Source organism: Rutilus rutilus, assembly GCF_951802725.1.
Source record: "Rutilus rutilus genome assembly, chromosome: 8".
In the NCBI taxonomy this organism is placed as follows: domain Eukaryota; kingdom Metazoa; phylum Chordata; class Actinopteri; order Cypriniformes; family Leuciscidae; genus Rutilus; species Rutilus rutilus.
In genome coordinates, this window is record NC_140222.1 from 7,537,312 (window position 1) to 7,550,001 (window position 12,690).

The 12,690-nt window shown below is 34.4% G+C and overlaps 1 protein-coding gene across 1 annotated transcript in view; it reads left to right on the forward strand.

Moving 5' to 3' along the window:
- The window catches only part of LOC311294825 (GTPase IMAP family member 8-like), a gene marked incomplete at its 3' end in the record, with an annotated part of 31,971 nt that extends 23,398 nt beyond the window's left edge, over positions 1-8,573 (forward strand). Inside the window, exons 3-5 of the mRNA XM_084415858.1 lie at positions 2,207-2,301; positions 6,158-6,751; positions 7,279-8,573. Coding sequence (XP_084271984.1) covers positions 2,207-2,301; positions 6,158-6,751; positions 7,279-8,573 — 1,984 coding nt within the window. The remainder of the gene's footprint in view (positions 1-2,206; positions 2,302-6,157; positions 6,752-7,278) is intronic.
- Positions 8,574-12,690: the final 4,117 nt, after the last annotated feature.

Genomic DNA, 12,690 nt, shown 5'->3' on the forward strand with positions numbered 1-12,690 from the left:
AAGGATGCATCCTCACCAATGACAGCAATCTCCTATTGGATCAAATTTAAAAGTACAGAATAATAATAATTAAAATAATAATAAAAGTTAAACCTCAAAAATGTTTCTCTTTTTTTTTTATATATATATATATTATTGTTATTGATGGTTTAATCAGACTACTTGTTCGGTCAGGCAAGTAAAATTTCTTTTACTTGCCCCTTCAAAAAAATCCACTTGTCCCGGACAAGCGTTAATGTTGAGCCCTGCATCGGCCACTCTGCATTCTAAGATATCGCATAAAAGAAAAAAAATCTATATCGGTCGACCACTAAACATATGACAAATATAGGACTCAATGTTATACTTGCATTTCTGTAGTCGAATTCTGTTGGTGGAATTCTGCTGGCACTGGCTCTAAATGTTATCGCCTCCATCTCATGTACAAATTTGTTGAACTTGGACTGTTTTTTAAAGGAGCCTTTAAATAATCCCCGTCCACCTCATTTTCTGAAAAAAAGAAAGAATGATCAATGTGAGCTTTAGGTTTTAACAGCAACAATAAAATCAATGTCTTTTTTGAACAATTTTTAAACTTTCAATGGAAATTCATCAGTATAAATTATTACTTTAATTTAGAAAAATACACCATAATAACGGTACATATACACTCAGAAAAAAGGTACAAAGCTGTCACTGGGGCAGTACCCTAAGGTACAAAAGCTAAAAGGTATACCAATATGTACACTTGAAGAACTAGGCCAAATATGTACTGAGAGTAACGGTTACCTTTTTTTCCACTCACACATCCTTGACTATTGCAGCATAAAGGTTAATTTTTCTTTGTATTGTTACATAAGATAAATTAAAAAGATTAATTATATTCCAAAAACATAAATTCAGTGTTTTCACGGTCAAAAGAATGTCTATTTCTAACTCTTCCTTCCTGTTCTTTTTCATAATTTCTTGCGCATATGTACCACGTATAAACTATCAAAGTCAAGTGATAGCCTACATTACAAATAACACAAAATATACATTTATCATTGATGAATCAGAATTTTTTTTTTTTTCTTGCTTATGTTTTATCATTTGCATCTTAAATATAATTTAATAAAATGTAATCATCATATTTTCAGAAATCATTATTATCATGTTGCTGTGTTTCTCATAACTATAATTTTGATGTTTTTACCATTATTAGCATTTGCAATTTATGCTTAATGCCTTTCTTTTATTAATCGTTTTGCCTCAGATGTAGCTGATTCACCTGGGTGAACTTTTGTGCTTGCTGTTTAGAAGAGGTCAACAGCCTGTAAGTTTGCAATAGACAGAAGACAAAGGCTCGAATGTCTTAGAATAAAGTGATAAACGAACGTTATCTGAACATCTTGCAGAAGGAACATGTTTTGCAGTTGTTACGTGTATTGTATTAAGATTAACAACTTTCTGACACTATGGGGTACCAGACAATGTGTGTACATGCTCAATAAGAGGAAACATGCAGGATCTAAGCCCTTTGCAGATCAGAAACTGCATAAGAGGAAGTATATTTTCTGTACTGTTCAATATACCTTGGACTTAGACCTTGCTCCTTCACAACCTGTCTTTTCAAAGAGCGATCTCTCAACCAACTTTACTTATCTTTAGGCAAGAATATTATACTCAGTGTGTTAATTATCTTCTACTTAGAAATTAGAAGTAATTTTAACTGTTCATTTTATGTTTCTTTATTCAACTTTTAATCCTAATTATGGATGCATTAATTTTACTCTTCATTTATTATTTGATTGTCTGCTCTTAAGAAATAAAATTGGACTTAATCATCTGACTGGATCTCCTGCATCAATCATGAACATTTATCAAAACATAACAACAAGTCTTAATATAAGTAAATTATTTCAAATTATAAATGTCGTTATGGCTCTAACAACTGATCCAGTCTCAGTGCTTTGATATTATTGTATTTCTTTCTAATATTAGGAAATTCAATAGTTTTTGTTGCTTGATAACACGTGATTCATACAATACTAAGTAGTATACAGTGATCAAACTGCTCGTCTTCTTTAGTGCTTCAAGCTCAGAAACAATTAAAATATGTTGATGTTTTTCATTTAGAGAGTCTTGATGTAACCTTGGTCTATTTCATTGTCTGAGGTTAACACTCATCTGGCTTTGCTCCGCCTTTCAACATTATTAAACTCATACGATTTGAAATCGAAAGCAGTATTCTCAGAACATCTCTGTCAAGTCTTTTATCAGCACAAGATTTTCACTTTCTCCAGCATTTTCACTTGTATCTTGAAGTGCATTTCCGCACAGGTAAGGATAACAACTCCCTTTGCTATATTAACCCTCATGTGGTGTTCGGGTCATTTTGACCCGGAGAAGATTTTCTTTTTCCCGAAAATACTAGTTAATGTTATCGCTTTGGACTGAAACTTAGTGACTTTTTTCACAAATGTTATTTATACTTCTGAAATGTTTTGTGACAATTTTCTTAATTTTTTAGGGGGGGTTTTGTCACCTTGTCACTCTTGTGGTGTTCCCGGTCAAAAATGACCGAACTACAAAAAATTGTTTATAAATCACTTGTTATGCTATATTATCAGCCAATATTGGATTCAATCTTTTTGTCAACTTGTTCTCTTTCAATTAGGACTGGTTTTATATTTCTATTTGCATCTGATTAATTGTAGGCCTCATTTATTTGAGAGTAGGCATCTCATTTTTTGAGTAAAAAAAACATTATTTTTGAATAATTTTGGAAATTTTAAATAAAATCTGAAGAAAATTGGCACTGTTGATCGCACTAGTCTACTTAAATTTTTCACCAGGAATTTTGTTTTGAAAAACATTTATTTTGTACAAAATGGCACATTGTTACTCTTGTGGTGTTCCTGGTCAAAAATGACCGGACTACAAAAAATTGCTTATAAATCACTCATTATGCAATATTATCACCCAATTTTGGATTCAATCTTTTTGTCCACTTGTTCTCTTTCAATTAGGACTGGTTTTATATTTCTATTTGCATCTGATTAATTGTAGGCCTCATTTATTTGAGAGTAGGCATCAAAATCTTTGAGTAAAAAAAACATTATTTTTGAATAATTTTGGAAAAATAAAATAAAATCTGAAGAAAATTGGCACTGTTGATCACACTAATCTACTTTAATTTTTCACAAGGAATTTTGTTTTGAAAAACTTTTATTTTGTACAATATGGCACAGAGTTACACTTGTGGTGTTCCACTGGGCCATTGAGGGCCATTGTGGGCCATTGTTTCAATGGGCCATTGAAAGTGAATGGGAGAGACCAATGCATCCAATGAATGGAACAACACAAAATATGTATCATTTTAAAGCTTAGAATCTCAGCTTTTTAATGCATCTAATCACTTTGATCAACTCCTAACAACTGCTGAGTTATCACTCTAAAACTGAGTGTACCCCCTGCAGGCGCCACCTAGCTGCGAAATAAATAATCAATATTTTTTCAAAACTATTACCTTGATCAACTTAAAATAGGTGTCATTTGAAAGCTTAGTGTCTGAAATTTACAATGAATGTAGCCAATTTGATAAACTCCTAAGTAGTGCTGAGTTATTTGCTGATAAATAGAAAGAAAAAAAAAGATAATTTATAAACTACTTTTTTGTATTACATTCAGCAATATGTCAAATACATCATACAGCTCAGATAGTCCTGTGTCATATGTCATTTGAAAGGTCTCAATTAGTAGAATACAACAAGCATAATTGTTTCAGGCTTTTTACTAAACTTGAGCTAGGTTTTTCTAAAAGAAGCCCTTCAAGAGACCCATGTGTAAACCATGTATGGATGCTGAATTTTAGACACATTTCCGCTCGTAACTTCATGAAACATGCTCCGATTGTGGAAAATGACACATCATTATTTACAGCAGATGCTTACAATTAAAATGAGTTCAAACTCAACATAATCCATCACTCAGATCTAAAGATATTCCTCATGGAGTTCTAACACAAAAAAAAACCACAGACGCACAGACTCACGTAGCCAATCAAGGTAGCTTAGACTTGGCCTTTTTACTCGTATCTTCATGAAACATACATCGATCATGAAAAATGGCACATCGTTATTTCCAGCAGGAGCTCATGATTAAAAAGAGCCCAAACTCAATATATTCCATCAATCAGATCTAAAGATATTCCTCATGGCGTTCTAACACAGAAAATACCACAGACGCACCTAGCCAAGTATATACTCATGAAGCACTCGCGTTTGGTTTTAACTCATAACTTCACGAAGCATGCACAGATCGTAGAAAACGGTACATCATTATTTTCAGCAGACTATCACGATTAAAAAGAGCCCAAACTCAGCATAATCCATCACTCAGCTCTAAAGATATAGCACTTATGTCGCGTTTTAACTCATAACTCAATGAAGCATGCATAAATTGTGGAAAATGGCACATCATTATTTACATGAGATTGTTAAGATTAAAAAGAGCCCAAACTCACCATAATCCATCACTCAGATATAAAGATATTCCTCATGGACTTCTAACACATGTCTCTCCCATTCACTTTCAATGGCCAATTGAAACAATGGCCCTCAATGGCCCAGTGGAACACCACAAGTGTAACTCTGTGCCATTTTGTACAAAATAAAAGTTTTTCAAAACAAAATTCCTGGTGAAAAATGAAGTAGACTAGTGTGATCAACAGTGCCAATTTTCTTCAGATTCTATTTTATTTTTCCAAAATTATTTAAAAATAATGTTTTTTTTAACTCAAAAAATGAGATGCCTACTCTCAAATAAATGAGGCCTACAATTAATCAGATGCAAATAGAAATATAAAACCAGTCCTAATTGGAAGAGAACAAGTGGACAAAAAGATTGAATCCAATATTGGGTGATAATATTGCATAACAAGTGATTTATAAGCTATTTTTTGTAGGCCGGTCATTTTTGACCGGGAACACCACAAGAGTGACAATGTGCCATTTTGTACAAAATAAAAGTTTTTCAAAACAAAATTCCTGGTGAAAAATTAAAGTAGACTAGTGTGATCAACAGTGCCAATTTTCTTCAGATTTTCTTCAATATTTCCAAAATTATTCAAAAATATAAAAAAAATTACTTAAAAACTGAGATGCCTTCTATCAAATAAATGAGGCCTACAATTAATCAGATGCAAATAGAAATATAAAACCAGTCCTAATTGAAAGAGAACAAGTTGACAAAAAGATTGAATCCAATATTGGGTGATAATATTGCATTACGAGTGATGTATAAGCTATTTTTTGTAGGCCGGTCATTTTTGACCAGGAACACCACAAGGGTGACAATGTGCCATTTTGTGCCATATTGTACAAAATTAAAGTTTTTCAAAACAAAATTCCTTGTGAAACATTAAAGTAGACTAGTGTGATCAACAGTGCCAATTTTCTTCAGATTTTATTTAATATTTCCAAAATTATTCAAAAATTATTATTTTTTTACTCAAAAAATTAGATGCCTACTATCAAATAAATGAGGCCTATGAATAATCAGATGCAAATAGAAATATAAAACCAGTCCTAATTGAAAGAGAACAAGTTGACAAAAAGATTGAATCCAATATTGGGTGATAATATTGCATAACGAGTGATTTATAAGCTATTTTTTGTAGGCCGGTCATTTTTGACCGGGAACACCACAAGAGTGACAGTTTGCCATTTTGTACAAAATAAAAGTTTTTCAAAACAAAATTCCTGGTGAAATATTAAAGTAGACTAGTGTGATCAACAGTGCCAATTTTCTTCAGATTTCATTTAATATTTCCAAAATTATTCAAAAATAATGTTTTTTTTTTACTCAAAAAATGAGATGCCTACTATCAAATAAATGAGGCCTACAATTAATCAGATGCAAATAGAAATATAAAACCAGTCCTAACTGAAAGAGAACAAGTTGAGAAAAAGATTGAATCCAATATTGGGTGATAATATTGCATAACAAGTGATTCATAAGCTATTTTCCAGCAATTCAACACATATTTGCAAATATGTAAGATGATAATCACATGTCAAATCTTAACCTTAATTTTACAGATTTGATATTAAAATGTTATTGTAACAGCAAAAGTGGTAAATTGTTTTTCATGTATTTTTTTCTTTTACACCATGTTAATTTTATTCATTTATAGGATACGAAATAAAAATGGAGATGACAAATGAGCTGTCAAATCTGCGTTTGAATTTGGTCTTGCTGGGAAAAACTGGAGTTGGGAAAAGTACATCAGGAAACACAATACTGGGAAAAGAAGCTTTCACATCAGAGGACTCCATTTTACTCACTCAAGATTTTGCTGGTGAAGACGCCGATGTTTGTAAATTACCGATCACTGTTTATGACACACCGGGACTTTCTGGTTCAGAGAGTGAGGAAGAGCTTAGGAAATATGAAGAGTTTCTGCAGAAAAATGAATCAGGCCTCTGTGCGTATCTCATGGTTCTCCAGTGTGACAGATTCACTGAAAAAGATCAAGAAGCTGTGGAGAAGATTGAGGAGCTACTGGGAGAAAAACGCATGCAGAAAGCCTGGATTCTCTTCACTGGAGAAGATCAACTCAAAAATGAAAATAAGAGCATAAATCAACTCATTACAGAGACTGAAACCTTGAAGAAACTTATTCAGAAATATGAGGGCAGATTCCACAGTTTCAACAACAAGACGAATGAACCAAGTGGTCAAGTCAATTCTCTGATATCTAAAGTTTTCATGAGGAACTTGGAGAATCGTAAGTTTATTTTAACTAGATTTAAAGGGAATATTTTAGCCATGCATCATTTTATTAATGTTGAGATTCCTTGCTTATTAATAAATAAATAAATTAATTTATCATTATGGCCACAATATCTGTTTGCCAAAGGAGATTATAGTTTCAGTAAAGGAAATCCTTTAAGGACAAGAAAAATGTGATATTTATATATTTTTTAAATAGAACAATCCCAAAGTTTTGGAGTTTATAAGCAGCAGTGATTTGGCCTGTTATTATCTGCTTGTGTAATTGATATTTACTGTATGTTAACTGTAAGATATAGTCATATAAATTTACCATAATATTCATGCGCATTCATGGATATTCATACATCTCTACCCCTTTTACATTTCTCCATCTCAAGTTTGTCATCCCAGAACTGGGAATTAAATGCATGGGCCAGGAACCCACACCAGAATATTTCAGTGAAAAAGTGGTTTACAGGATAAAATAAGTGATTGTTTGATTGTTTTTTTATTTTGATTTTGATTTTATTTTTTTTGCAGTACCAAAACAACCAAAGCAAAGAATTCCAATCAACATCCAGGATATTCCTGTCGATAGACGTTTATCCCGACAGATTGTTCTTCTGGGTAAAAGTGGTGTTGGGAAGAGTGCTACTGGAAACACAATACTGGGACAGAAAAAGTTTATATCTCAGAGGAGTGCGAATTCAGTAACCTGTGATTGTTCAGTGGAACACGAGACTGTTTCAGACAGATCTGTGTCTGTAGTTGATACTCCTGGGTTCTTTGACACTTCTATTAAAACTGAAGATTTAATAATGGAGGTAGCAAGAAGTGTTTATATATCCAGTCCTGGACCACATGCTTTTCTCATTGTTCTCAGAGTAATTGACAGATTCACTGAACAGGAGCAGCAGATTCCTCAGATCATTGAGATGTTGTTTGGTGAGGAGGTGTTAAAATACTCCATCATTCTCTTCACTAATGGAGATCAGCTAGAAGGAGAGACCATAGAGGAGCTCGTTGAAAAGAACAAAGAATTAAGTAAACTAGTTGGTCAGTGTGGAGGCAGATATCACGTGTTAGACAATAAAGCTGAGGATAACAGAGAGCAGGTGAACGATCTACTGCAGAAGATTGACACAATGATAGAGCAGAATGGAGGAGGACACTACAGTAATCAGATGTTTGAAGATGCTGAGAGAATCAAACGAGAGGCAGAAGAACAGAGAAAGAGAGATGAAGAGGAGAGAAAACAACAAGAGGAGAATCAAGGTAAAGAGGAGATTGACAGAGTGGTAAAGGAGACAGAGAAGAGTGTCAGAGCAAAGTTAGAAGCAGAGAGAGAAACAACGAGCCAAAAAGCATTTGAAAATTTCTTTTCCGAGTACAAGAGTCATTTTCAAATGGCAGCTTTTGTTGTTGGTGGGATAGCTGTTGGTGCATTGGTTTTAACTGGTGTTGGAGCTGCTGTTGGAGCTGTTGTAACAGCTGTTAGTGGTGGAGGAGCTGCTGTTGGAGCTGGTGTTGGAGCTGTTGTAACAGCTGTTAGTGGTGGAGGAGCTGCTGTTGGAGCTGTTGTAACAGCTGTTAGTGGTGGAGGAGCTGCTGTTGGAGCTGGTGTTGGAGCTGTTGTAACAGCTGTTAGTGGTGGAGGAGCTGCTGTTTCAGGTTCTGTTGCTGGAGCTACTCTTTCAGCATCTATTGGTGCTGGCGGAGCTGCTGCTACTGGAGCTGTTGGTACTGGAGCTCTTATTGGAGCTGGTGTTGGAGCCATCGCTGGAGGTGTTGGTGGAGCTGTTCTTGGAGTTGCTAATAGTAAAGATGCCAGTTGAGCTGTCACTCAGTACGTTTACATGCACCCTCATTTGGCAATATTGCGATTAAACTTTACCTCATGTAAACCCAATAATTCGATCAAACTAATGCGATTAAGCTCATAATTGTAGTAACCATATTCGCATTAAACTATGTGGTGTACGCTGATTTTAATCACATTAAACAGGCATGTAAACACCTTAACCTCGTTATTACCGGTTCTACATTTCATGGATGCCATGTGTTGTTCACACAACTTAATGAATTAACTCCGTTAACTCTGAAAATGTGACATTATTCGGAATTTTTCTCTTTTCCAAATTGCTAAACTCAAGCCGCTGCGCATGCAGTTTCTGCTCTGTATCTTCATCCAGACAGCGCAGGCAAACCCGGCATTGCGATGTTCATCACGGCGACGAATGATTTCCAGTACGTCCATAAATTATTTTTATTTTATTTGATATGAGTAGATTAATACAATGGCCGGTAACATGCATACTGTATGCCTATCTGAGTGTGGAATGACCATATTATTAGCGAATAATCAGAATAATGAAAATTGCATGTAAACTGGAGTGAAGAGTTTTGCTTGTGTCATCTAAACATCTAAAAGTAAGCGATTAAGACCTTACTCTGATTATTAGAAATAATCGCATTATTGGTGCACATGTAAATGTAATCAATGTTGGCACTCTAGTCTTTTATCAGAACTTGTTTGATAAATGATTTTATAGACACATATAAATGTATGGAATCAAAAATTAATCCAAAAATGATGATTTGAATTTTCCTTTAGGTTATTGTACTTTCTAGTTTATTGTAGATTTGATTTTTTTTTTTTGATGCAAAATGAACTGATTTTAACTTTCTGAGAAGCATCTTGTGTGTTCCATTTGAGAGGTGGCTGAGGGTCTGGTCCATATTACGAGTGTATATTTAACTCCTTCACCCTGACATTCAGAGGCTGTTGCTTCTTCTTGATGATATTTTCTTTGTTTTCCTCTATATTATTTCTTAAAATTTGTGCTTGTTTTACTAATCTGTATATTCATTTGTTTTATCTGTTTAAAATCTGATTATTTGTTGTGGTATCAGATAGAGAGTATTTTGCTGAAATTGTATGCAATTATGTAGATAATAACTGAACTGCAATAAGACATGAGTTGTCAGTTTAACGGCTATAGCAGTAGATTTCCATTCCCTTTGCTTGTTATATTAAAACTAGTTATAGGTTATAAAGATCTTCACATGCAAACTGTGTGTTGCTTCAAGAAAGCAACCATACATTTGTGTTGTTTAACTTTCTTTCTTTCATATGCATTTATTCTTCATTTTTTCAATCATTTTTAATCATTTATCATGTTTTCATTTTATTGTTCCATTTTATCATATACTCATTAATAATAATCATTTAAACCATTTATATACAATTTTTTATTCACTGATTAGTCATTTGTGGATTAGGATTCATGCTGATCAGAAAAAGTATGAAACAAAATTCTTCAATAAAGATCCTCCTTTTTATCATCATCACTCTGTGTCCTGCTTCTCCTCTTCTCTGGCTTTACTCTGTTACGGAAATTGTCTATTTAGTGGTCAGACTGCAATGAAAACAAACCCTCTTGTCTTTGAAGTAGGCTACTTTATTCTTGCAAGAAGGCCATTCACAAACAGACATCAGAGTGTTCTGCTGCGAAGGGCAACCCCGCCTTCGTATACATCACTCACACTGTTTTCCTGCATGTTCATTCAGAAAGTGTTGTATTTTTATACTGCTGTAACCTCTGTAAAACATTCCCATAACCTGCTGCAATCAAATATTGCCCTTACCTGATTAAAGATGCTAGATGTTGAATCAGAGTCACTGGGCGTTTGCCAATATTAATATCTCACTATAACAATCGCAACCCTGTATCACATGAAATAATGCTAGGTAAAAATCACTCTGAAACTTGTTTAAAAGGTTTTATGAATCACCATCACAACATGGTTATATTTTACTCAAAAAAGTTCAGAATAAAAAACCCCCGAGAAAAAAAACACAAAGCTTTTTATACTATTCTCATCAAAAAGGCTGTTTTTTTTTAGCGATGGGCCTTCATTATAGTGCAGCCTTTCACTTAGAAAGTAAACATTTGGACTTTAGTTAACATAAAATTGCAAAAAGCACATATTCAACTAGCTATTTTACTGCTGACAGCTGACATCTTATTTTAACAATGTACTTAGTGAGAGTCTATTTAGTCTAGTTTTTCTAGTTAGAAAAAAATGATTTGTTGAATTTACAAAAAAAATGTATGGTAAGTGGTTCGACACAATTGATTTTAGCTACATTTAAACAAATGCATTAAGTTGAACTAAAATTTAATAAGTTCAACTTAATGCATTTGAATAGCTAAAATCCATTGTGTGGAACCACTTACCATACATTTTTTTGAGTAAATTCAACTATCCCTGACCCCTAGCGGAGAAAAAAAATACATATTGTATCTTTAAGGTACAAATCTTGCATACTATGCATAGTGTGCCTTTAATTGGACTGCGTTAGAATATTCTGACCTGGGGCCTCATTTATAAATGTTGCATACGCACAAAAGAAGGCGTTCGCCGCTCTCTACGCAATAATTGGTATTTATAAAAAGCAAACTTGACGGGAAAATGTGCGGTCCTTCACGCAAACTCTGACCCAGGCATACGCACAAAAATGGGAAATGGAGAAATGGCGACACTGTCGGCAGATGGAAGAAACACGTGAAAGTTTGTGAAAGTGTGTTAAACTGTAGACCGTTGTGTAAAAGAAATGGCAATACTGCTTCTCATAAATAACATGAAGACTTCACAAAGCAAGTCTTACAATTAACAGCCTACACGAACACCCGTTTGATCGATCTGCAGTGTAAAACAAACAAAATCAAACGAAGATTACAACAGAAATGCAAATTAACACACATTTGCAAAAAGAAAAGTGAAATATGTTCTGCAATAATATTGCATGTTATGCAATTCATCCTCACACATCTGTAGCTTGTCGGATGCAATCAAACGGATGGTAATAAAATGCCATGATGCCATCACAATGCGTAATGACGCACAACGGCTGATCTTGGTTTTCCTCTAGAGTGTTTGCCATGATTTCGCAATCGATGAATATTAACTTGTGGGCGTTTCACGGACTATTTATGGGCAACTATGGGCGTGACATGAAGCCGAAAAGCTGCGCTACATTTAGAAGTGATTGTGATTTATTAAGGGAAAACTGCGTAGGATGTGCGTGCGCACGGTTTTATAAATCCGAATATTTCTGTGCGTACGCACGTCCTATGTTTCATCCGTACGCCACTTCTGACGCAAATCCTACGCAAAGTTTTATAAATGAGGCTCCAGGTCTAGCAAAACTACTTATCACACATGCTCTCTTATTTAGATAACAACTGTTGCAACTATTAACAAATTGTAGCATCTATTGTTGTAATGCCTGCATTCAGATTTTAAAACCCATAATAATCCCTAAATCATTTATTTTAACAATAATGTACTTAGTGAGAGTCTATATAGTCTATGGTATTAAGAGATTTAACTCTTTTCAATTTACATGTACCTGAAATATTTTCAAATGAATAAGTAACTAATCAAATCGGGAGATGTATATAAATATACAACACTTTCATTTGAATCAATCAAATAAAATCATCAAAATCATCACACAAATGGATTCTTACTAAGCTTAAACCATTAGTTGGTCCACATCTTCTTCCAGGTGTGTTGATCATCTCGTTACTTCATCAGGGTGACTCTTGCAATGGGCTTTCCCTCGTTGGCGAAGGAGGTACGTTGCACGTCCTTGATCCCCAACTTTATGCTTCGTGGTGGCGTTGGCGTGCGGGGTTTGTTGAGGTTGGTTGGTGTAGTTTAAGGTAAGAGGTTTGGACGGAGGAGTCACACTCTCTAACCTTCCAACCGCACCCCACTGGACCTTGTTTGTGGACTGAACACTTTCCTGGCTGCTTTAACCTGTGAATGGAGACCTTAAGTATTTTTATTAGTGACACATGTATTAACTCAGTCATCTGCTTGTCTGGCTGGTCATCCTTTTTTTGATGAGACCTGTGAAATTTCATGTTAAACAGTAACAAG